Raw genomic sequence first — 26,998 nt, 5'->3', positions numbered from 1 at the left:
CTTCCTCCAAATTAACTGAATTGCATATTTCATAAAATAGTAAATAATTTTTCCATGGTGGCCAGGCTGAAAAGCCAACTATCTAAAGCTTTCCCCTTCATCTTCATCCTCAGAGTAAGAAAACTGGGGCGTTGGGGGGAGGGGACTCTTTAATAATTTTTTCATATCAACTAGAAGTTAGAGAAAATACAATTTGTGGCCAGGCACAGTGGCTCATGCCTGTAATCCCAGCACTTTGGGAGGCCAAAGCAGGCATATCACCTGAGGTCAGGCATTCAAGACCAGCCTGGTCAACATGGCAAAATCCCATCTCTACTAAAAATACAAAAATTAGCCAGGCATGGTGGCATGTACCTGTAATCTCAGCTACTAGGGAGGCTGAGGCAGGAGAATCGCTTGAACCCAGGAGACGAAGGTTGCAGTGAGCCGAGATTACGCCACTGCACTACAACCTGGGCGATAGAGTGAGACTCAGTCTCAACGAAAAAGAAAATACAATTTGGGAAATAAAATGATACAGCCTCTCACACATTAAGGTCCAGATCGTGCCTAAATTTCTAGTGATTTGAGTTAGAAGACCTGAGGGATTCCCCTTTGTCTCTTATCTCACTCTAATCCCACAACACTCTACCCCAGATGGGGCAGGGAATCCCATGACACTGTACCCAAGAAAGGTAGCCATTTTAAAAATATGTTCAGCAAAACTGAAAAATAATTACATGGGACAAATCTCCCTATCCTGAAAAACTAAACTGTTAGGCTGAGGGAGGGGAAAGCCAAAAAAAGATATAGAACACAACCTGAAATTTATATAACACTAAATTTAAAACACGATTTGGTTTAAACCACTTCAGAATTAATTTTCTCCTTATAATCTTCTAGCCTGAGACAAAGTAGCTATGAATAGCAATTTTCCAGTATTTACAAACTGAAATTCAACTGAGTCTTATTTTAACAATACAAATACAAAGAAGAACTAGAACTGCCTTATACTTTAAATCACCTTTATGCAAAAAATCCTGAACTTTGACTAATAGTTTTTTAAATAGCACTTTAAATATCCAAACCTAAAATTATCTGGAAATAACTTTGTCGTATACCATAGCAAAATTGTCTAAAACAAGATTTGTCAATTTACCAATCTATTTACAATACTAGAGTTTTTAGTCACCTGATACTCAGGACTCATTAACGTCTGTACTCAGACGACCTACAAGTGTCAAAATGCAGAGCTTTTTATTTTTTATTTTTTTATTATCTGAGACAGGGTCTCACTCTGTCGCCCAAGCTGGAGTGCAGTCGTGCGACGATAGTTCACTGTAACCTTCAACTCCTGAGGTCATGCAATTCTCCTTTATCAGTCTCCTAAGTAGCTAAGACTACAGGCATGTGCCACCAGACTTGGCTAGTTTTTTTAAAGTTTTTGTAGAGACAGTTGGGGAGAGGGGGGTTGGCCTTGCTATGTTGCCCAAACTGGTCTCAAACTCCTGGACTCAAGCAATCCTTCCACCTTGGCCTCCCAAAGTGCTGGGATCACAGATGTCAGCCACTGTGGCCAGCTTAAGGAACTGTTTAGATGCCTGGGGTGTCAATGAGTCATCTATGATACAAGAAAAAAAGATACAGAGAAGGAATAATGAGAAACAAAATTATAAATAACTTATATTTCAAGAAAAATAACTTCCTGTTGCTTAGCAAAAAAATGAGGATTTCTCTTTTTTTAAGTTCCTGGGTTGAGAATTCAAGAGCCATATCTTAAAGACTCAAAGTGATTTGAATCATCCTGAGGTAGACACTGCAACCTGAAGTTTCTATTCAACCTTAGTCAAATATAAAACTTAGGGCTACTGCTTACTACTTTGTCTATTCCCAGCTGTTTTAACCGCTAAAATTTTTTTTGCCCTCTTATTTTTATCAAATTTTATCCTTTGAGTTTCTGAGTTGAGGTTTTATTGTCATTTAAAGATTATCTGTCTTATTATATAGCACATCCACATTTGGATTACTAAAACGGTATTTTTCTCATAGGACACACCATCCAGTTCTGTTACGAAGAGCTATGTTTACTAAAATCCATGATCTCTGAAACATCCAATTGATAGACAAGTTAGACAAACAACAGGCTACTAACAAAGAAGTAGGAAGCTGGGCGTGGTGGCTCATGCCTGTAATCCCAGCACTTTGGGAGGCTGCAGCGGGTGGATCACCTGAGGTTGGAAGTTCAAGACCAGCCTGACCAACATGGAGAAACCCTGTCTCTACTAAAAATACAAAATTAAACGGGCGTGGTGGCACATGCCTGTAATCCCAGCTACTCAGGAGGCTGAGGCAGGAGAATCACTTGTACCCAGGAGGTGGAGGTTGTGGTGAGCCCAGATCACACCATTGCACTCCAGCCTGGGCAACAAGAGCAAAAAACTCCGTCTCAAAAAAAAAAAAAAAGAAATAGGAAAAGAGGAGGGAGGGTCCAACACCAAGAAGGACCCTGCATGTAATGCCCTGGTCTTTCTTTCTAAAACTAGACAGTGGTGAATATTCAAATCATTCTACATGATTATTTCTTCATAAACTTCCCTCTAATCTGGCATTTCAACATGGATGGGTTCTCTCTTCTAGGCAATATTATAGGTTCCAACCTAAAATGATTTTTCCAAAGGAGTCTACCTCTCATAGTTCACTTTTTCTGTTTCATTTTACTCATACAATAAATGATTGCTAAATTTCACTTCTAAATATATTTGATATGGGAGATCCCAAAACACAGTTTGTTTCTTTGCTAGTTAGTAGTTGATGATGATTCTGGTAAGTAGCCTAGCAATTTGAAGAAGTACTTTCTAGTACAGAAAAATAACAGAACAAGACATATCTAAATTTGAGAGGAAATGTACTTTTAAATTTACACACAAATAAGTAAATAAGTGTGGTGAGAACACAACTACTCAGTAGCTATCTTTCTGGCTCTAGGTTACCTTTATATTTTAGGATTAGCAATCATCTCTCTTTTGAAGCTTGGCACCCCAAACAGCCCATTAATTTCACCAAATATAGGCAACCCTGATTATAGGCCTTGTCTTAAGTATTCTCAGGAGTTAGTTGGTTTTTATAATTAGAAAAGATATTAAGCTAATATGCTAGTCAGGTTATCTATCAGGAAATTATTACTTGGTGAAAGCACTAATCATGTGGCCAGGTGCAGTGGCTCACACCTGTAATTCCAGCATTTTGGGAGGCTGAGGCAGATGGATCATGAGGTCAGCAGTTGGAGACCAGCCTGGCCAACATGGTGAAACCCGTGTCTACTGAAAACACAAAAATGGGCCAGGCATAGTGGTGCGCACCTGTAATTCCAGCTACTCAGGGGGCTGAGGTAGGAGAATTGCTTGAACCTGGGAGGCAGAGGTTGCAGTAAGCCGGAATCATGCCACTGCACTCCAGCCTGGGCAATAGAGTGAGACTCTGTCTCAAAAAAAAAAAAAAAAAGAAAGCACTATAAATTACCAATTAGCAAAGTGCCTAATTTATACCTAAAATAATTTATTCATAAAATCTACTTGTGCACAGCCAATATGCATTTTACCAGATGCATTTTACCAGTAAACAAATGTACTGGTTAAGATTAATTTAACTTTAATAAACAGAGTCATATTCCTATTCTCTCATTTAGTCTCAAATAAATTGTCAGCTGTGGCAATAATCTAATATTATTCTTTCAAATAGAAAATGCTTTAGTAGTTGAGGACCATAAGAAGTGAAATTAGGCTGGGCGCAGTGGCTCACGCCTATAATCTCAACACTTTAGGAGCCTGAGGTGGGCAGATCACTTCAGGTCAGGAGTTCAAGACCAGCCTGGCCAACATAGCAAAACCCCATCTCTACTTAAAATATAAAAATTAGCCTGGCATAGTGGCAGCCTGACCTGTAGTCCCAGCTACTCAGGAGGCTGAGGTAGGAGAACTGATTGAACACAGGGAGGGCGGAGGTTACAGTAAGCCGAGATCACACCACTGCACTACAGCCTGGGCAACAAAGCGAGACTCCATCTCAAAAAAAAAAGAAGTGAAATTGAAGAAAAATAGGCCAGGCGTGGTGGCTCATGCCTGTAATCCTAGCACCTTGGGAGGCCGGGGTGGGTGGATTACCTGAGGGTTGGGAGTTCAAGACCAGCCTGGCCAACATGGTGAAACTCCGTCTCTACTAAAAAAAAACAAAAAATTAGCCAGGTGGTAATTCTAGCTACTCAGGAGGCTGAGGCAGAAGAATCACTTGAACCCGGAGGCAGAGGCTGCAGTGAGGCGAGATCGCACCACTGCACTCTAGCCTGGGCCACAGAGCAAGACTTTGTCTCAAAAAAAAAAAAAAAGAAAAAGAAAAATAAGCACTTTAATGTTCACACAAAACAAATACTAAACTACCTAACAGTGCCTTTTAACCAGGCCTTTTGATGAATACAATTATACCTAGATTTAATCTAGCAGTTATCTAGGGTCCTCATGAACCCCTACCAATGTCTAATTAATAATACAAATACAAAGAAAATACCTTTATGAGACTTAGTAGGGTTTATAGTTTCCATAGCTATAGAAGTATGTCTTATTTCACTAACACAGCTTTTCTTCTTCCTGGCTCACTGCCATAATTCTGTGATATTTATTAGAAAACTGCAATCCTATTGCTACTATTAAATACAAACATTTGTTTTCCAGAAATCAACAAAATGAATCAACCAAGCATATTAAAAGTCAAAAAATCTTCCAACTGAGGTCAGGCATGGTGGCTCACGCCTGTAATTTCAGCACTTCGGGAGGCTGAGGCAGGCAGATCACCTGAGGTCAGAAGTTCAAGACCAGCCTGGCAAACATGGCAAAACCTCGTCTCTACTAAAACTACAAAAATTAGCCAGGCATGGTGGTGGGCACCTGTAATCCCAGCTAGTCGGGAGGCTGAGGCAGGAGAATTGCTTGAACCTGGGAGGTAGAGGTTACAGTGAGCCAACACTGCACCACTGCATTCCAGCCTGGGCGACAGTGTGAGATTCTGTCTAAAAAGAAAAAAAAATTCCAATCTAAACAAGGTTAATATGTCTATGCCTCATGAATTTTTCACAAAGTCATCTGTAGTCTAGTCTGGCTTATCAAAATTTAGTTTTTGATTATCAAAGATGTAACATAGTCAGTGGCATTTAGGTCATCTCATTTACATCTAAAGCTAAAGATTTTGGGTCCCACATAGAAAGTAACAGAAATTCACACTCTCTGAAAACGGAAGAAAACCATAAATGACGGACAACTAAAACACTATATTCTTTTAAATGCAAAAATGAAAATATTCTCCTTTCCACATACCACCACACAATTACGTCTCACAAACTTTACAAAAAAAAGTAGTGCATCTTACTCTTAAAAATTTGTTTTTTGAACACATTTTTAATTGCAGTAAATTATACATAAAATGTATCATTTTAACTATTTTTAAGTGCACAATTCAGTGGCATTAAATCTATGCATGACATTGTGCAACCATTACCATTATTCATTTCCAGAACTTTTTCATTACTCCAAACAAACTCTGTACCCATTTAAACTATAGCTTCCCATTCCTCCCCAACCCCCAGCTCCTGGTAACCAATATTCTACTTTCTTTCTCTGCCTATTTTAAGTATCTCATGTGTCTAGTTACCTGATGTAAATGGAATCATACAATATTTGTCCTTTTCCGTCTGGCTTATTTCACTTTGCGTATGTTTTCAAGGGTCATTCATACTGTGGCATGCAACAGAATTTCATTCCTTTTTAAGGGTGAATAATATTCCCTTGTACTTATATACCACATTTTGGAATTTATCCATTCATCTGTTGATAGACAACTGGGTTGTTTCCATCTTTTGGCTATTGTAAATAATGCTGCTAGGAACATTAGTGTACTAGTATCTGTTTGAGTCCCTGCTTTCAATTCTTGGGGGTATATACCTATGAGTGGAATTGCTGAATCATATAATTCTATGTTTAACTTTTTTGGGGGAACCACCTGTTTTTCACAACAGCTGCACCATTTTACATTACCACCAGCAATGCATGAAGAAAGCTACTTTTATGAGAGACAGCCCCACACAATTAAAAAAAAAAAAAATTGGGCTGGGCGCCGTGGCTCACACCAGTAATCCCAGCACTTTGGGAGGCCGAGGCAGGTGGATCACGAAGTCAGGGGATCAAGACCATCCTGGCCAACATGGTGAAACCCCATCTCTACCAAAAATACAAAAAAAAAAAAAAAAAAAAATTAGCAGGGCGTGGTGGCATCTGCCTGTAGTCCCAGCTACTGGGGAGGCTGAGGCAGGAGAATCGCTTGAACCTGGGAGGCGGAGGTTGCAGGGAACCGAGATCATGCCACTGCACTCCAGCATGGCAATAGAGCGAGACTCCACCTCAAAAAATAAAAAATAAAGAAAAACATAAATTCTACTGTTTTGACAGCACTTGCCATCTGTTTAAACTCTTCCAATACATTTATGTGTGTGAATATATATACGTGTATATATATATATGCGTATTTTATTGAGATATAATTCATATATCATACAATTTACCTACTTGAAGCACATAATTCAGTGGCTTTCAGCACAGTCACAGTTGTGCATCCATCACCAAAATAAATTTTATTTTTGAGACAGGGTCTTACTCTGTCACTCAGGCTGGAGTGCAGTGGTACAATCATAGCTCACTCAGCCTCGACATCCTGGCCTCAGGGGATCCTCCGTCTGAGCCTCCTGAGTAGTTGGGACAAAAGGCACATGTCACCATGCCTAGCTAATTTTTTTATTTTTTGTAGAGATGGGGTCTCGCTATATTGCCCAGACTGGTCTCAAACTCCTTGGCTCAAACAATTATCTCGCATTGGCTTCCCAAAGTGCTGGGATTACAGACATGGGCCAACATGCCTGGCTAATTTTTGTATTTTTAGTAGAGACGACTTTTCGCCATGTTGGCCAGGCTGGTCTCCAATTCCTGGCCTCACATGATCTGTCCACCTCAGCCTCTCAAAGAGCTGGGATTACAGGTGTGAGCCATCCTGCCCGGCCTATTTCCAATACTACAATAACCTCATGTTAACTTGTTACATTCTGTTCTGCGGGGCACAGGCTTTTGAAGACCATTTTTAATTAAGACCCACCCTCAAAAATAATCCTCCCAAACATAGAGAAGGGGGAGAAAGTCCTGCTGGGAAAAATTATGTTTTCTCATGTAGGATAAAGACACTAGGTGTTTTCTATGCCATAAGACTAAGATCATATTTCTAGCTTTCGCAATTATTCATGACAGCCTTATTATCTATTAATTTAACCATTCTAGAGTCTGTTATTTCAGTCTATAACATATCAGAGATTTAAAGTTCCCTATGAGAACTTTTGCTCATTATATTACATAGTTACACATTTTGCTCTAAAGCTGCCTCTTTCAAGCTCCAAGAGAACTTTCTGATTCGAGTATTCTGGATTTAGAGAACAAATCCACCTCAATTTTCAAGTGCCGGGCATGGTAGCTCACACCTGTAATCCCAGCACTTTGGGAGGCCGAGGCAGGCGGATTACTTGAGGTCAGGAATTCGAGACCAGCCTGGCCAACATGGTGAAACCCTGTCTCTACTAAAAATTCAAAAAATTAGCCAGATGTGGTGCCATGCACCTGTAGTCCCAGCTGCTCAGGAGGCTGAGGCAGGAAAATCATTTGAACCTGGGAGGCGGAGGCTGCAGTGAGCCGAGATGGCACCACTGCACCCCACTCCCTCCACTGCACTCCAGATGACAGAGTAACATTCTGTCAAAAAAAAAAAAAAAAAAAAGAGACACAGAACAAATACACCTCAATTTTCATCTTATTTATCTAAATTCGTATCTTTACAGATTAAATAGTTCCAATTATTATTTTTTTTTTTTGAGACAGAGTCTTGCTGTATCTCCCAGGCTGGGGTGCACTGGCACGATCGTGGCTCCCTGCAACTTCCACCTCCAGGGTTCAAGCAATTCTCCTGCCTCAACCTCCCGAGAAGCTGGGATTACAGGTGCGCACCACCACGCCCAGCTAATTTTTTTGTATTTTTAGTAGAGACGAGGTTTCATCATGTTGGCCAGGCTGGTCTTAAGCTCCTGACCTCAAGTGATCCGCCCACCTCAGCCTTCCACAGTGCTAGGATTACAGGTGTGAGCCACTGCACCTGGCCCCAACTCTTTAAAGGCCTAGTTCCCCATTTGTAGTTATTTTAATGCAATTATTATTATTCCAACTGAAACCTGCTACTTATAGGTTACATATAACTAGAGCACAATCCTCAAACTTCCAAAACCCTTCCTTCCTTCTTTTCTGGATGTAGGATTCATTCATTTACTCATTCATTCAGTAAATATCAAGAACCTTTCAAATACAAAGCACTTGTGCCAGCTGTCACAAAAATGCAAGGTATAGTCAATGCCCTTAAGAAGCTTACCATCCAGTATAACTATTTAAGCAAAACTGGACTTCACTAGATGTTCTTTATTGTTTACTGCAGCTTTACATCTATGACTGTTTCTAATATTTTACAGATTTACAGGTTTCTTTCCCTTAACACATGCATAATCTTGTGTTTAAATACAAAAGCTCAGCTAGGCCTTGAGGCTTATGCCTGTATTCCCAGCATTTTGGAAGAATGAGATGGGAGGATCACTTGAGGCCAAGAGTTCAAGATCAGCCTGGGCAACAGAGCAAGAACCCGTCCCTACAATTTTTTTTTTTTTTAATTAGCTGGGCATGTTGTTATGCACCTGTAAACACTGAGTAGTCCCAGCTACTCAGGAGGCTGAGGATTGCTTTAGCCCAGGAGTTCAAGACTACAGTGATTCATGCTTATGCCACTGCACTCCAGCAGCCAGGATGACAGAATGAGACCCCATCCCTTAAAAACAGAAATTTATAAATATAAGGGCTTTCCTAAATTTTGACAAACCTTTCTTCAAATTATTTCCATAATTTTATTAACACTTAAAAAACAATGATTAAAAAAGAATGGAATACTTATAAATAAATTTTTTAAATAATTGTCGAAATAAAGATCTAAAAAAAAATAAAAAGACATCCCATGTTCATGGACAAAAATATTTAATATTATTAAGATGGTAATACTCCTCAGATTAGCCTACAGATTCAACAGAATTCTTATTAAAATCACAGCTGACTTCTTTGCAGAAATTGAGAAGCTGTTCCTAAAATTTATACAAAAATTCAAGAGACATTAAATAGCCAAAACAATCCTATAAAAGAAGAAAAAAAGTTGGAAGGCTCACGCTTCCTAATTTCAAAACTTCTACAAAGCTACAGTAATAAGACAATATAGTATTGACACAGGATAGACATATAGATAAATGGAATAGAACTGAGAGTCCAGAAGAAAAAAACAAAAACAAGCCATACATCTATGCGCAATTAATTTTTGACAAGAGTGCCAAGACCATTCAATGGGGAAACAAGTCTTTTCAACAAATAGTGCTCAGGCAACTAGATATGCACATGCAAAACAACGAAGCTGCTAGGCTCTTACCTCACACAATATACAAATTTAGCTCAAAATGGATCAAATACCTAAATGTAAGAGCTAAGATTATAAAGTTCTTAGAAAAAACATAGATATACCTCTGTGACCCTGGGCTAGGCAATAGTTTTTAAAATATGACACCAAAGCATGAGCAACAAAGAAAAAATAAATAGGCTTTTATCCAAATTAAAATATTTGTGCATCACATGACACTACCAAGAATGTGAAGCCAACCCACAGAATGGGAGAAAATTTTTGCAAATCAATTATCTGATAAGAGACATATCCAGGATATATAAAGAACTCTTACAATTCAAGAATAAGACTACAACCTAATTTTATTTTATTTATTTACTTATTTATTTGAGACAGAGTCTCGCTCTGTTGCTCAGGCTGGAATACAGGTGCACGATCTCAACTCACTGCAACATCCCCCTTCTAGGTTCAAACAGTTCTCCTGCCTCAGCCTCCTGAGCAGCTGGGATTACAGGCATGCACCACCACACCTGGCTAATTTTTATATTTTTAGTAGAGACGGGGTTTCACCATGTTGCCCAGCCTGGTCTTGAACTCCTGACCTCAGATGATCTGCCCTCCTCAGCCTCACGAAGTGCTGGGATTACAGGCATGAGCCACTGCGCCCATCCGGCCTAATAACCCAATTTTAAAGCAAGAAAAATTAATAACAATGTATTACAATCTTGAAAATCACTAAGAAAATAGATTTTAAGTGTTCTCACCAAAAAAAGTTAATGCATATATTAATAAGCTCAAATTAGCCAATGTATATATATTTCAAAACAACATGTTGTACATGATAAATATATAATTTTTAAGATTTTTTCATCATAAAAAGTTCACAAAAGCCTTGAATAGGCATTTCTCCAAAGATATATTACTACTACTGTCTAGTAATCACATGAAAGGATGCTCAATGTCATTAGTCATCAGAGAAATTTACTCAAAATCACAAGAAATGCCAATTCATACCCACTAGGATGGCTTTATTAAAAAGACAGATAGGTACTGGCAAAAAAATGTGAAAAAATCAGAACCTTCATACACTGCTGGTAAAAATGAAAAAATGGTGCAGCCATCATGGAAAGCAGTTTGGCAGTTTCTTAAAAAGTTAAATATAGAGTTACCATATGACCCAATAATTCCACTCCTATGTATAGACAGACCCAAGAGAAATGAAAACATCTGTCTATACAAAAACTTGTACATGGATGTTCACAGCAGCATTGTTCATGACAGTCAAAATGTGGAAATGACACAAATATCCATCAACTAATGAATAGATAAACAAAATGTGGTATATCCATAAAATGGAATACTATTCTGCAATAAAAAAGGAATGAGTTACTGATGCATACTACAATATGAATGAACTTGAAAATATTATGCTAAGTCAAACAAGCCAGTCACTAAAGACCACATATTGTAGGATTCCTTTTACATGAAATGTCTAGAATCAGGCAAATCCATAGAGGCAGAAAGTTAACAAACGGTTGCCAGGACCTGAGGGAAGAGGCAAATGGAGAATGACTACTTAATGGGTAAGAGATTTCTTTGGCGAGGATGATAAAAATGTTCTAGAATGTGATAATGATGATGGTTGCACTACATTTGAATATACTAAAAACCATTGAATTGCACAATTTAAAATAGTTAAAATGATGAACTTTAGCTGGGTGCGGTAGCTCATGCCTGTAATCCCAGCACTTTGGGAGGCCAAGGCAGGCGGATCACTTGAGGTCAGGAGTTCGAGACCACGCTGGCCAACATAACGAAACCCCACCTCTACTAAAAATACAAAAAATTAACCTGGCGTGGTGGCACACTCCTGTAGTCCCAGCTACTCAGGTGGTGAGGCATGAGAATCACTTGAACCCGGGAGGCGGAGGTTGCAATGAGCCAGGATCGCACCACTGCATTCCAGCCTAGGTGACAGAGTGAGACCCTGTCTCAAAAACAAAACAAACAAACAAACAAAATGAACTTTGTTAACTGATTTTTTTTGTCAATTTTTTTAAGAAATATAATAAGGACCTAGGTTTTAAGAATTTGGATTTCGGCCGGGCGCGGCAGCTCACTCCTGTAATCCCAGCTCTTCGGGAGGCCGAGGTGCGGGGATGAAGAGGTCAGGAGATCGAGACCATCCTGGCTAACACGGTGAAACCCTGTCTCTACTAAAAACACAGAAAATTAGCCGGGCGTGGTGGCAGGCGCCTGTAGTCCCAGCTACTCGGGAGGCTGAGGCCGGAGAATGGCGTGAACCCGGGAGGCAGAGCTTGCAGTGATCCGAGATCATGCCACTGCACTCCAGTCTGGGCGAGAGAGCGAGACTCCGTCTCAAAAAAAAAAAAAGAATTTGGATTTCATCCTAAAGCCCGTGGATACTACTAAAGGATTATTTAAGCAAGTGATAAGTTTGGATTTGTATTTTAGGAAGATAAACCCTGCGCAACACAGTGTTATAAATGCCTAAACTTTTTTTTTTTTTTTTTTAGTTTCGCTCTTGTCACCCAGGCTAGAGTGCACTGGCAACAGCTTGGCTCATCGCAACCTCCACCTCCCGGGTTCAAGCGTTTCTCCTGCCTCAGCCTCCTGAGGAGCTGGGACTACAGGCACACGCCACCAAGCCCGGTTAATTTTTTTGTATTTTTTAGTAGAGATGCAGTTTCACTATATTGCCCAGGCTGGTCTTGAACTCCTGACCTCAGGTGATCCACCCACCTTGGCCTTCCAAAGTGCTGGGATTACAGGCAGGAGCCACCATGCCCAGCCCTAAACTTTTAATATGTAATGTAGTTACATTACATATTAAAAGTAATTACATACATATTTAATATGTAATTACATTACATATTAAAATACATATTACATTAAAATACTTATTATTACATTAATATGTAATGTAATGTAAATTTAGCAACACTTGAGTTGTTCTGAAGCTTATGCTAATAAAATCCTGGTTTCTTGCTACATTCTAAGTATCTTTGCCAAGTAATTTTCCTCTGGGTACATACTTTTATTTTGCTTATTTAAGAAGCACTCATATAGCACTTACTATGTGTCAAGCACTATTTCAAATGCTTTAGAAATATTAACTCATCTAATCCTCGTTACAGTTCTATAAGTCTATTATTCCTATTTTACAAGAACAAACAGTCACAGAAAGGTTAAGTAACTTGGCTAAAAATCACACAGCCAGTTAGTAATGCATGTTTTTGAACTGGGTTTTTATTTACAACCCTGATAAATATGTGGGACTTTTGATCTGTCTATTATCTTTACCATTTTTAATTTCTAAAAATAGCACTTCTGTGCATCTGTTCTCAATTTAGTATGCACTATTTCTTTTCTGTGCAGAATTTATAGTGTTAATTCTATCCATCCTTGTGAAGTTCGGTTAAAAAATACTTTCAAGGAAGTGTTTTTTTAGTTTTTATTTACCATAGTTTACACTGTAAGCATGTTATTTGTATTTACTGTAATACAGTGGTAATTTAGTTAACTTAATGACATTCTGTCTTTCAACTACTTAATTACCTACTTTTTTTAAAAAAAGCAATAATTAATTTTTTAAGGAATTAAGTATTTTATCCAAAGCATCTATAATTCAAATATTACATATAAATTCTCATCCTGCACCCAATATTATAGGCAAAAATTAACAAAGAAAATGAAAAGTTCTTTAAAAATAATTATAAAATTACATCTGTGTTTATTTTCCCATCCATACATCCTACATTAGCCCAATATTCTAGAGAATATAATTTAATAACAGACACAAAAAAGAATACAGAAAAATGTCTTGGAGTTCACAATATAATTTTATTAAAACTTACGGCCAGGCGCAGTGGCTGGCGCCTGTAATCCCAGTACTTTGGGAGGCTGAGACAGGTGGATCACGAGGTCAGGAGTTCCAGACCAGCCCGGCCAATATGGTGAAACCCCGTCTCTACTAAAAATATAAGAAGTTAGCCAGGTGTGGTGGCGCAGGCCTGTAGTCCCAGCTACTTGGGAGGCTGAAGTGGGAGAATCGCTTGAGCCCAGGAGGCGGAGCTTGCAGTGAGCCAAGATTGCGCCACTGCACTCCAGCCTGGGTGACAGGGCCAGACTCCATCTCAAAAAAAAAAAAAAAATTATTCAGATGAAACTTTTATAGTGTTTCTAAAGTTCTTACAAATGTCAATTATCAAGGTATTTATAAGTTGAATATTGACATTTGGGAAAATTAATTTATTATTCATTCCATTTTACCGTAGTATTTTTTTTTCAAGTAAAATCTTTGTTTCAGTGTTTCAGAATGACAATCCAACAAGTTGCTACTTATAAACTGGAGAAAAGAAAAACATTAACAAATTCACAGCTCCATTGTAAAGGATAGCTATTTGTTGGCTTAAGTCTATGTTTGGCTTATGGTCACTGCCACAAGACACACTTAAACACGTGTTTTATTGACTTAGATGACTGTAATGAAAACTTTAATTCAGATAAATAATTTGAGTTATGTAATCAGTCTTCTACCAACAAATTTTAAGTGTTCTACTGCATTGCTAATAAAAGCATTTTAATGCCTAATGTCTCAAACTAGCTATCAGAATACAGTATATATATGATTATGGGCACATCTGAATTTTACTCAAAATTAGTATTTATGATACATAGTTAAGCACAAGATAGTACTCACTTGCAAGGGACCAAAAACTCATATTGTTTTCACCTTTATGCTTAACTATAGAAACTATATATCAGAGTACAGTCATCCCTTGGTATCTGTTGGAGATGGCTTGCAGGACTTCCTGCAAAATTTCCAGATGCTCAAGTCCCTAATATAAAATGGTTTTGTATTTGCATATAACCTATGCACATCCTCCTATATACTTTAAATCATCTCTAGATTACTTATACCTAATACAATGTAAGTGCTATATAAATAGCTGTTACACTGCATCATTTAGGGAATAACAACAAGAAAAAGAAGTCTGTACATGTTCAGTACAGGTAAAAAAAAAAAAAAAATTTTTTTTTTGAGACAGGGTCTCACTGTCACCCAGGCTGGAGGGCAGTGGCACAATCTCTGCTCACTGCATCCTCTACCTCCTGGGTTCAAGTGATCCTCCCACCTCAGCTTCCCAAAATAGCAAAATATCACTATTCATATAGCTTACATTAATACTGTTTCTTCTGTTGCCCAGGCTGGAGTGCAGTGGCAGAATATATATAACCCATGTCCTTTATAAAGTACAGAAAAGCACCCATTTTAAATGTTCTATGAGTTTTTTTCAAAGTAGGTATGTTTGTGTAATCACATGGTCAAGACAGAATGTTTCAATCATTCAGTAAAGCTACTTTTGGTCCTTTGTAGTTAATCCTGCCCACTCCAGCCCCAGGCAACTACTGATCTGCTTTTTCTTACCATAGGTTTGTCTTTTAAAGAATTTCACACAAATGGGTCTATACAGTGCGTACCCTTTACCTTTTCGTTGTCGTTCAAGCACCACAACCTTCTAAAAGGGAACACAGTATTTTTAAAACTGGGTATACAGGTAATAAATTTTTTGTTCTTTTATAGATTCCTATATTATTCCATAATATAGCCAACCATATATTTTTCATGTATATGTGCAAGTATAGGTTACTTAGCTATAATAGTGTTGTTTATTCATTCACTCAAGATGAATTTACACATAGGTTCTGGTCCATGTTGCTTATAACTTATTAGAAGAGACTAAACTACAGGGGGAGGGTTAACTTCTAAACTACAATTTATAACAGCAAACCTCCTTTATAGACGTTTGTTTTTCAGAAGAAAGGAAATAGAGAAAGGATACAAGATGCCATAGCAGAACAACAAAATGTGTAGACTACCATGAGAAAACAGATACATGGGGTGAAAGGGGCAGATTAAAAAAGACAAAGCAGAAAAAACGAAAGTAAATTAATAAAGGCTCTATGCAAAATACCACTATTCACATAGCTCACATTAGTACTATTTCTTCTGTTGCTCATCTCTTCTTGAATTTACTTTGTCTCTGAAACATACTAGCAGAAATAGGGAACAATGGCATCCATGCTTCCATAAAACTACTGCCAAAGAAATCAAGAGCCCCATGGCACCTTCATTTCTAAAGTAATTCTCCTTAGGTAGTGGCTTCTGCTTAGCCTTCTCCTACTTTTCACTTCTGAGTCCCATCATCAGCCAGGCCAGAGGTATTTCTTGACCTCCTGGGCTCATGTGATCCGCTCACCTCAGCCTGCCTCCCAAGTAGCTGGGACTACAGGTGCGTAACACCATCCCTGGCTAATTTTTGTAGGGAAGGGGTTTCACTACGTTGTCCAGGCTGATCTCGAACTCCTGAGTTCAAGTGATCCGCCCACCTCAGCCTCCCAAAGTGCTGGGATTACAGGTGTGAGCCACTGAGCTAGGCCAACATAGGTGTTTTGATCAGCCATCACTTCATCTAAATGTTAAAGACACTCACCAAAGCCAGGCAATGATTTGCTAATTTTGAGTATTAAAATATTCCCCAAAAGGGTCACAATCATATTCTTTATGAATTTTTGTATGTAGCTTATAAAATTTGTCTCATTACTTTATGGAAGCCGCTTAGCTAAAGAATCCTACACAAACTATTCTTTTTATACCATCTGAACAATGGTGTAATCTTATTAGGGTCCAAAGTATAAATGCCAATTTCAAAAGTTCTTTTTTTTTTTTTTTTGAGACGGAGTCTCACTCTGTCGCCCAGGCTGGAGTGCAGAGGCGCCATCTCCGCTCCCTGCAAGCTCTGCCTTCCGGCTTCAAGCCATTCTCCTGCCTCAGGGGACTACAGGTGCCCACCTACCACGCCCAGCTAATTTTTTTGTATTTTTTTAGTAGAGACGCAGTTTCACCGTGTTGGCCAGGATGATCTCGATCTCCTGACCTCATGATCCAACCCGCCTTGGCCTCCCAAAGTGCTGGGATTACAGGCGTGAGCCACCGAGCCCGGCCTCAAATGTTCTTACTGACTGTAAGACAGTCAGTATAATCTCACAGCTCTGGGGTAAAACTGGTGAAGTTCAAATTCCAGCCTCATCCACGAGATATGTGCCCTTGGGAAAATTAGTGGATCCCTCTGTACCTCAGTTTGCTCACTTATGAAATAGGGATACTGGTACTACATCGCAGGATTTTTCTAAGAATTAAATGTGAAAAATATATGTAAAATGGTGTTAAACTGCTTGACATATAAAAAGGTTTTCAATTATTACTAACACTGAATTTATTCTTTTAACTAGCATGTCCTACAAAGACTGCTTCAGGTACAGTTTTTTTATTAAAACTAAATTTTTTTCTTCTCTTGCTTTATTTATTTATTTTATTATTATTATTTTTTAAGACAGGGTCTTGCTCTGTTGCCCAGGCTGGAGTGCAGTGGCATGATCCCATGATCATGCAGGCTCACTGCAGCCTTGACCTCCTGGGCTCAGATGATCCTCCCACCTCAGCCTCCTGTAAAATTAATTTTATAAAGATAAGCATAATCGGCCGGGCCCAGTGGCTCACACCTGTAATCCCAGCACTTTGGGAGGCTGAGGCAGGCTGATCACCTGAGGTCTGGAGTTCAAGACCAGTCTGACCAATAAGGTGAAATCCCGTCTCTACTAAAAACACAAAAATTAGCTGGGCATGGTGGTGAGCGCCTGTAGTCCCAGCTACTCAAGAAGCTGAGGCAGGAGAATTGCTTGAACCCAAGAGACGGAGGTTGCAGTGAGCCAAGATCGCACCACTGCATTCTAGCCTAAGCGACAGAGACTCCGTCTCTAAATAAATAAATAAATAAGCATAATCAACAACTTAGCTCACTATTAGAAACTTTTCTGTTCTTCTCTCATCTTCAAAACTAAATACCAAATTCAGTAAAAGACTAATCACAGTGTTTCCTGAATGAAAAAGAAGTGATAAACATTCATGGGTGGGAAGCAATAATGATCATCACCTACTTACCACATAAATATTAAAAATAAAAGAGAATAGGCCGGGCATGGTGGCTCATGCCTGTAATCCCAGCACTTTGGGAGGCTGAGGGAGGCAGATCACCCGAGGTCGGGAGTTCGAGACCATCCTGGCCAACATGGTGAAACCCCATCTCTACTAAAAAAATACCAAAAATTAGCTGGACATGGTGGTGCACACCTGTAATCCCAGCTACTTGGGAGGCTCTGGTGGGAGAATTGCTTGAACCTGGGTGGCAGAGGTTGCAATAAGCCAAGATTGTGCCATTGCACTCCAGCCTGGGCGACAGAGCATGACTCCGTTTCAAAAACCAAAAAAAAAAAAGAGAAAAGTATATATTTTTCAAAAGCTATTAAGAACAAATAAAAGTAACTGAACTCTCATGTAACAAATGTTTAGTTCAAATCATTAAATATATATATCCTTTATTACAACATCAAGTTTATTTATTCTGAAAGCTAGATCCATTATCTGTAGTTAACTCATAAAGGAAATCTCTACCTTTTCACTCAAGTACATAATTATCATTGGTCTTATACTCTGTTAGTTTATTTAACCTTGACTTTTATTAACACAAAGCAAACAGAAGACACAGGAATCTTCTTTGCATAACTTGAAATAAAATCTTAGCAACAGCAAGAAAAGACAATAATATAAATTAATAAGCAATATTTCTACTGAAAAATGTCTTTTACCTCTCTAAAGTTAACAGGTCTATATCCTATGCCACTGAATAATCAGGTCTAACTGATCTCTCTGATTAATTTGATCTTTATTTTTTTCTAGTTACCTGTTACTCTTACTATAAAATATAATCTGAGGAGTCAACTTTTTCATATAAAAAGAGGCTGTTTTGGCCGGGCACAGTGGCTCATGCCTGTAATCCCAGCACTTTGGGGGGCTGAGGCGGCTGGATCACCTGAGGTCGCGAGTCCGAGACCAGCCTGACCAACATGGAAAAACCCTATCTCTAATAAAAACACAGTATTAGCCAGGTGTGGTGGTGCGTGCTTGTAATCCCAGCTACTTGGGAGGCTGAGGCAGGGGAATCACTTGAACCTGGAGGCGGAAGTTGCGGTGAGCTGAGATTGCACCATTGCACTCCAGCCTGGGCAACAAGAGCGAAACTCTATCTCAAAAAAAAAAAAAAAAAGTGGCTGTTTTTTACATATAATACTAATCACACTGGGAAATGTTTTTCTGTATTACCACTTTGAAATTCTAGGGGACTCCTGGAATAATTAGAGTCAAGAGTAAATTAAAATCAGGCCATGAACCACTGGATTAGAATATGAATTTATATCTTTTTATTTTAAATAAGCAATAGAATTCCAGTATTGAGTGAAAATAATGAAAGCAGAGTTTAGGAAGGGACACAAAAACAGATGGTAAGCAATCAGAAAGAGATGGACCTAAAGACAAGAAGCTGGTATGAACTAGGTATGACTTTTGACATGTTTGAACTTCATTATTTCCATAATACTTTTAGTTTACTAGACATGGATCCACAGGGATTATTAGACACTAAACAAGAAAAGAATTCAATAGATTATTTTTCATGTTAAATGTTTTCAAAAAATCCTTTCCAAAAAGGTATCTTCGTACATAAAATATTATAGGCATTTATGATCTAACTATGATATGACAAGGGCCCTAGGAAGAAATATAAATCAGAAATATTCTATAAAGTCAATAAAACACTGCTACTATGTTTAGGATTTTCCATTTTTGCACTATGAAGTATAATTCTGGATGGTACCATATCAAATAGATTAGCAGTAGTAAAAAAAATCACAGTTAATTTTCTCTTAACTCATTGTCATATTTCACATTTTCTTCTAAAAATCTTCCGGTCTTAAATGTTTAATTTAAACAAAGATTGTGGCTGGATGCGGTGGCACATGCCCGTAATCCTAGCACTTTTGGGAAGCCATGGAGGGTGGATCATGAGGTCAAGGGATCGAGGCCATCCCGGCCAACATGGTGAAACCCTGTCTCTACTAAAAATACAAAAATTAGCTCGGTGTGGTGGTGCGTGCCTGTAGTCCCAGCTACTCAGAAGGCTGAGGCAGGAGAATCACTTAAACCCGGGAGGTGGAGGTTGCAGTGAGCCGAGATCGTGCCACTGCACTCCAGCCTGGCAACAGAGTGAGACTCTGTATCAAAAATAAATAAATAAATAAATAAATAAATAAATAACAAAGATTGTATCCGATCAGCATTTAGCTCTTATTTAACCAGTTCTTTCATTTGATATATCATATAATCTCTTAACTCATGCTTTTAAAATCATTAAAATTGTTAAATCTATTGTTTATCTATTTTTCCAATTTGTTTATATTCTTATTTTTCCTGTTTTATCTATGATTTTTCTATAATCTTATATTTCTCTATTTCTAGAATGATTCATTCAGTTTCATTTCTATCTTAGTTTTTCATTTGCCAAAATGAATAGTTTTCATTATGGAATGTATAACAAATGGTGCCTTTTCTCTGCAGCTGAATTTTTTTCCCAGGCACTTCAAAAAGGAACCCTAGCCTTCAAATTTGAACTTACTAATGGCAAACCACTTTATTTTAAAAAATATATATAAACCATGTTCTTTAAAGAAGGAAAATACAAAAACAGAATTGAAAAATAAAAAATCTGTGATGTATACTTTTGTTCAGGATTTCTGTAATACAAGTTACTTTGAATATAATTGTAACAGCATAATTTTTATTTACTTATTTTATTAAGAGTGTCACATGTTAATTATGGGGTTACCAGAAACATCATTTAATGGCCATGTATTATAACATTAATTAATTAGCCAGGACCCTTTTCCCATTGTCAGGCAATCATCGCATTAAATTTAAAAAGTGGTTGCAAGAAAGACTAGCACTGTTTTGATAGGAAGGTTAAATGCAAACTCAGTTGAATAGTAGACATTTTGAATCTACTTCTAAAGTTTAATAATACGCAAGTGCAGGCCGGGCACAGTGGCTCACACCTGTAATCCCAGCACTTTGGGAGGCCGAGGTGGGCGGATCACGAGGTCAGGGGATCGAGACCATCCTGGCTAACACGGTGAAACCCTGTCTCCACTAAAAAATACAAAAAAAATTAGCCATGTGTGGTGGCAGTCACCTGTAGTCCCAGCTACTCAGGAGGCTGAGGCAGGAGAATGGCGTGAACCTAGGAGGTGGAGCTTGCAGTGAGCCGAGATCATGCCACTGCACTCCAACCTCGGCGACAGAGCGAAGACTCCATCTCAAAAAAAAATAATAAATAATAATAATAATAATAATAATACCCAAGTGCAGGTTTTCCAACCTTGTTTCCCCCCAAAAAATTTAAATTTGGAAAACATACGTTCTATAAAAAAATTAAATTATATCACACCAATTACTTAAATTCCCCTCACTCTGGGCCAAGTTTTTAAATACTATTAATAGATGAAAATCTAGACTACTGAAGTAAAACATGCATACATAAATATTACTAGACAGAACTTGATAGTATATACCATTGGGAGTTAGTACAGCACAGTAGTCAAGAGGCTAGGCTAAAGTGAGACTACCTGGGTTGGAATCCTGGTTCTACAATTTACTAGCTTGTGACTCCGGGTGAGTTACTGAAACTCCCTATGCCTTCAATTGCTCATCTCTAAAGCGGGATAATAATAACCATCTCAAAGGTAGTCAGGAGAATTCACTGAGTTCTTATTTTGTTTGTTTGTTTTTTGTTTTTTTTTTGAGACAGAGTCTCATCTGTCACCCAGGCTGGAGTTCAGTGGAGTGATCTTGGCTCACCACAACCTCCGTCTCACAGGTTCAAGGGATTCTCCTGCCTCCGCATCCCGAGTAGTTGGTATTACAGGTGTATGCCACCATGCCTGGCTAATTTTTTATTTTTTTATTTTTAGTAGAGATGGGGTTTCACCATGTTAGCCAGGCTGGTCTCAAACTCCTGACCTCAACTGATCTGCCCGCCTCAGGAGTTCTTATTTGTAAAGTTCTTGGCACACAGTAAGCACTCTATAGCTAGCATTTAGTTGTTTAAAATTTTTTAACTTTAGCTAACATTTACTGAGCACTTAGTATGTGCTAAATTAAATGCTTTACATGAATTTGCCTCAAATAATCTTCACAAAAACTTAGGATGAGGCACTATTATTGCTCTCGTTTAAAGATAAGAAAATTGAAACAAAAAAGATTAAATTATTAGGCTAAGTCCATACAAGTAAATGTCAGAGCAACAATATGAACTCCAATCTAGCAGCATGGCCTACAATTTCAACATAGGTTATAGGATACACTATATACTAGAAGCGGTAGCCTCCTGCAGCACTCTATCTTGAAAAGAGGGCAGGAGAGTCACAAGAGACTTTGCTGAAATAAACTAGAATATTCCAAGAAATAGTTTATAAACTATATAGAGTAATTAAAAATTAATATAATAATTATATTATTGTATTAATAATTAAATTACATTAATAATTAATATAAGAAGTCACTGTAATACATAAATACTTATATATGAAGTGATATGATGTTTGATATTTGTTTTAAAATAATCCAGCTTGAGAGACAAGAAGGGATAAAAGCAGCAAGATTACATAATGGTTAAACTGTGGTGACGGGTATATGGGGGTTATTTTATTCTCTCTACTTTTATATATTCTTCAAAATGTTAATAATAAAAAAGAAATAGCAACAAGGTGGCACAGATTAGACACTTCATTACAGAAGCAAACAACTTTTTTAAGACACCCTGTCTCAAAAAATTTTAAAGGACATGACATAATTGATACTTATACATTTTATATTTTATATATAATTTCTAAAAGGGTAGCCTAACTTTAAATGAGAATCCCCTTAACTAAAATGAAAAATTAACGAAAGTATTTAGGCATAAACATGTAAATAAACATGCTAAATGGTTGTCTGTATTTCCATCAGCTCACTAAAAATATTTGCTTAAATAATTAACACTCATTTTTTCTTCATATCTTTCTCCTCCCTGATCATCTCTATGATTATGACACTCTATGGTTTGTTGTCCAGGAAATGAGATGGGTTTGTACAGACAAATATGTCTCTACAACATGGTCACAAATTGAATACGAATAAAAACGAGAAATCTGCTTCACTAAGAAACACTGCTAAAAATTTCTCACTTCAAATTGTAGTTTTAAAAATATTTGATTTTCATACTAATATATATCTATGGGCTTCTTATATGTACAAAACAAATATAACCAATTATTTATTTGAGAACATTTTATATGCTCTAAATTATACTGTTAAAAAAACTTAGCTAATACTAAAGGAAAAAACTAACATTTATTAAGCTAAACGCTATACTAGGCAATTTAATACATACTGGCTCACTAAATTTAAGAGACAGCTACATTTTAACAGGAAGAATATTAAAGTTTAGAGAGGTAAAATCACTTGCCCAAAGTCACAGAACTAATAAGTAGCTAAATTGGTATTCAAATTTAAGCTCAACTACAAAACCCACTTTCCCCCCACTATCCCAGACTACCTCCAAGAGAGGCAAAAATCTTCTCAAGTCAAACTTAAATATTGAGGGCCTTTTTAAAGTAGACCATAAAATGTTTGTTACTGGTTACATGTGTATTTCACGGTGGCCGCTTTGGATAAAGAGCACTAACTGAAACGCAGAAAGTATTATTTCTTCTACTGTGGGACTTTTTTTTTTTTTTTTTTGGTGTCTTAATTTCAGCCTTAGTTTCTCTTCTCTACAATGGGGAAATTAGTATCTTTGCTGTCCAATTCCAGAATTATAAAGATTTAAAGATGATATATGTGAAATCACTTCAAAATCTACAAAAACACAGAATATTTTTATGTCTTAAAATGTTAAAACACACACATACACAAAGCCAAAAGTTTTCTAAAGTAAGTGTAAGCTGTTTAAACTAATCTACAGACTCTATTAACATTTCCAAAACTTTCTAAAACCCTTTATTCTAAGCACAGCTCAATCATCATCGCTATTACTTGGCTTTCCTTACCCTTAAGTATAACGCAATAATAATGGCATCAATGCTTTTGCAATAAATAATTAACATATTTTGAAATGCTCAGCATATAAATGTTCTAAATTCTGAATTTTCAAACTAATTATGTGTTTGTTGTCACTCTTTTATATTCATGTTAATGTTTGGGCCTTTTCACATTCTATTTTGTGTATAAAAAGCTAAAATGAAGGTCTGGAATACTAAAGTAGAACACTCAACACCTAATTTAAAATGATTTTTTTTTCAATGTTTCTCAAAGCAGATAGAACAGCCAACAAGCACATCAAACGCAGCAACAGAACCCATTGAAACATTCAGCTGCTCTAAAAGAAGGATCAGACTCTTTAGGAGAAAACTACATTGTGTGAGTTTGCAAAGTTTCATACTTTCCCATTTAAACTCCATTTCAGAGAAAGCCTTTGCATACTAACACAATATGCTTTAAAATGGTACTTTGCTGACCTTCCAATAGTCCAGCTCTATGAAAATTCTGTGATGGGTGTAACTTCAGAGAATCTGAAAAACACAAAAAGCATTAGGTACTTTTTATGCTGAATGAGGAAAAAAATGCCAAGGATAGCATACATCTCTTATATAACTGCAATGTGTGTGTGTGTGTGTATATATATATATACATTTTGAGACGGAGTTTCGTTCTTTTTGCCCAGGCTGGAGTGCAGTGGTGCGATCTCGGCTCACCGCAACCTCCGCCTCCCGGATTCAAGCGGTTCTCCTGCCTCAGCCTCCCGAGTAGCTGGGATTACAGGCATGCACCATCATGCCCGGCTAATTTTTGTATTTTTAGTAGTGACGGGGTGACGGGGTGACGGGGTTTCTCCAAGTTGGTCAGGCTGGTCTCGAACTCCCGACCTCAGGTGATCCAACCGCCTCGTCCTCCCAAAGTACTGGGAATACAGGCGTGAGCCACCGCGCCCGGCCAACTGCAATGTATTTTTAAGCGCTAAAGCCCATATTTCTGAATATATTCCCCGCAAAAGAGGCTGAATTGTGTCTACATTGGTCTCGAAGCTAAACTTAAGATTTTCCTAAAGTATATGTTTCATGGAAAATTATGATGATTACTCCCCAAATGGTGTTAATGTCTTGGCTATTTTTAGCACTCAATTCTAACACATTAGCCCTGCTCTACGAATCATCTCTTGATATGTCTCTCTTTTTTTTTTTTTTTGACATTCAAAACTACAATATTTCTAAAGTACTTCAGGTAATGTTGCCCGAAAAACATCCTACAGGATGGTGGCTGCCAACTAAAGTCATTGGAGCAACAGACAGTGGCTACAATTACTAAGTAGGACTCTGTGTACAAAATCAATGGTCAGTCTGTAAAGTCCAGTACCTTTCAGAGTAAACCATCTCACTGCGATTCACTTAAACAATTTAGATACACTAGTAGGAAGGTGAAGTCCCTTTTTTGGAGGGGGTGGAATAAGCAAACGGATGGATACATCAAACCAAAAGCAGAAGAAACACCTACATTTTTTTTATACGGTGAAATGAATAGTTAATAACCCAGTTATGTCTTTTGCCCCCTCCCGGTGGTTTAAAAAGCGGTAAAGATCGCAGTGGGAATATTTTGGTTTTGATGCCCCTTGCACAGGGAACCTGTTCTGACACATTCTTGTGGTGTCCAGTATAGGAATTTCACCTGAGTAGGCATCAGCTCCAGTGCTAATATTTCAGATGCTGGGAATCCCCTGCAAGCCTTAGCCAAAAGAGTTCTTAAATGAAAAGTCTCTGTCCTGAGCTCCCTCCCTGCAACCAGCCCTTGAACGGAAAAGCAGAGAAAATTCTCAAAGGACAGCGTCTGTGCCTGGGCTGGTCCTCCTGGGAGAGGAGAGGAATAAAACCAATCCAGAGAGAGGGCACCCCCATCTTTGCAAAGGAGAAGGGAGAAGTAATTAGAATGCCACGGAGGTGGGAAGAGAAAAAAAAAAAAGAAAAGAAAAGAAGATTCGGGCCCTTTCCAGCAAGAAGATGACGAGGAAAGGAAGAACGCCTGGTCGAGGGGGGCTGTCCCAACATGGGGAGGGAGTGGACTAGGCCGGAGGGAGAGGGGGTGGAACGACGGCGCACAAACAAGCTGGAAGGGGAGGAAAATGGTGACCCTGCACCCAGAACCGGCTCCAGGCCACGCCGCCCGCTTGGGGGCAACTTTGCTGGGGAGGAGGGTCCCGGTAAGAGAAGACGCGGCGCCCCGATCGCGGTGGCCCCAGCGCGGGGCCCAGTCTGGGGCCATCCTCGAGCCCGGGAGGCCGGGGCCGGCGGCTCGCGGAGCCTGGCGGGGCCGGACGGGCTGAGAGCGGCTAGGAGCGACCGATGCCGCAGAGCCTCGGAGGCCGACGGAATCTGGGCCCCGAGCGGCCGGCGGTTCCGCGGGGGAGGGGCCGCCACTGCTCCGCCCGCCCCCTCCACCGTCACCCCGACCCCTTCGGCTTCTGCCCGCTCCGGCCAGAGAAGCCATGGGGGTCGCGGCTCAGCCGCCCCCGGCGGGACGGGAACCCCTCGCCTCCCCTGGCCCTGTCTCCCTGTCTCCCCGCCCCCACGCCCCACCCCCCAGCCTGACTCACCTCGCGAGTAGAGGGACTTGGGCGATTCCAGGTCTAGGTCCGCGCTGAGCAATGAGATGAAGTCCGAGGGCATCGCAGCTCGACCCAGCCCGGCCCGAGGGCAGCGGGAGGGGGGGAGCGGCGGTGGCGGCGGCACCTCCTCTCCGGGACCGCGGGCACCGAACCGGGGGCGGCGACGCGAGGGCGGCTGCCGCTGCCTCCTCCTCGAGGGTAGTGACTTCCACTGGGCCGAGGACCGAGGAAACGATGGCGAGGTGGAGGGGGAACTCCACCGGGACTGATTCTCGGTGACCAGGAGAGGGGTTCAGGACGGGGAAGGGGAAGGGGGAGAGCCAAAGGGTCCGTTTCGTGTTTCTCCTCAGCGAAAACTGACGGCCGCCGCCACCGCCGCCGCCGCTGACAGGAATCTGAGCCCCGCCCCCCGTGGGGCACAGCGCAGGCGCGGAGGGGGGTGCCCGAGAGCGCGGAAGAGCCGCGGCGGCCCCCGGGGGGCGGGGAGGCGCGCCAGGGAACAGCAGCAACAAGGGCCTCGCTTCCTGCCGCCGCGGCCCGGGCTGCTGTTCCTGAGCCGGGAAAGGGCCCCGCTGCCAGGGTGGTAGGGAGGGAGGCTGGGAGGTGGCCGCGCGCTGGGGCCCCGGGGAGGGAAAAGGTATTTGCAACGACCTGGTGGCGGCGAGCCTGAGGCGGCCGGCCCCGAGCAGAGCTGAGCGCGGGAGACAGAGCCGGGAGAAAAGAGAGGTCTGCGCGAGCCGGGACGGACCGCAGAGGCCGGCGGCGGACGGGCCTGGCTGGCCCGGGGTCTCGCA

At 39.8% G+C, this 26,998-nt stretch overlaps 1 protein-coding gene across 5 annotated transcripts in view; it reads right to left on the bottom strand.

Moving 5' to 3' along the window:
* The window catches only part of NFAT5 (nuclear factor of activated T cells 5), a 141,375-nt gene extending 114,758 nt beyond the window's left edge, over window positions 1-26,617 (bottom strand). Inside the window, exons 1-2 of one of the 5 annotated variants that reach the window (XM_054533171.2) lie at window positions 26,193-26,600; window positions 24,067-24,120 (exon numbers count right to left, since the gene is read on the bottom strand). In XM_054533171.2, the coding sequence (XP_054389146.1) occupies window positions 24,067-24,120; window positions 26,193-26,265 (127 nt within the window). In that variant the 5' untranslated portion in view covers window positions 26,266-26,600. Of the gene's footprint in view, window positions 1-24,066; window positions 24,121-26,192 lie in introns of all 5 variants that reach the window. The other 4 variants (XM_054533173.2, NM_001374188.1, XM_054533172.2 and 1 more) reach the window with 4 other exon arrangements.
* Window positions 26,618-26,998: the final 381 nt, after the last annotated feature.

This window comes from Pongo abelii, chromosome 18 (assembly GCF_028885655.2).
Source record: "Pongo abelii isolate AG06213 chromosome 18, NHGRI_mPonAbe1-v2.0_pri, whole genome shotgun sequence".
Lineage (NCBI taxonomy): Eukaryota > Metazoa > Chordata > Mammalia > Primates > Hominidae > Pongo > Pongo abelii.
This window is presented reverse-complemented; position numbering and strand designations above follow the sequence as displayed.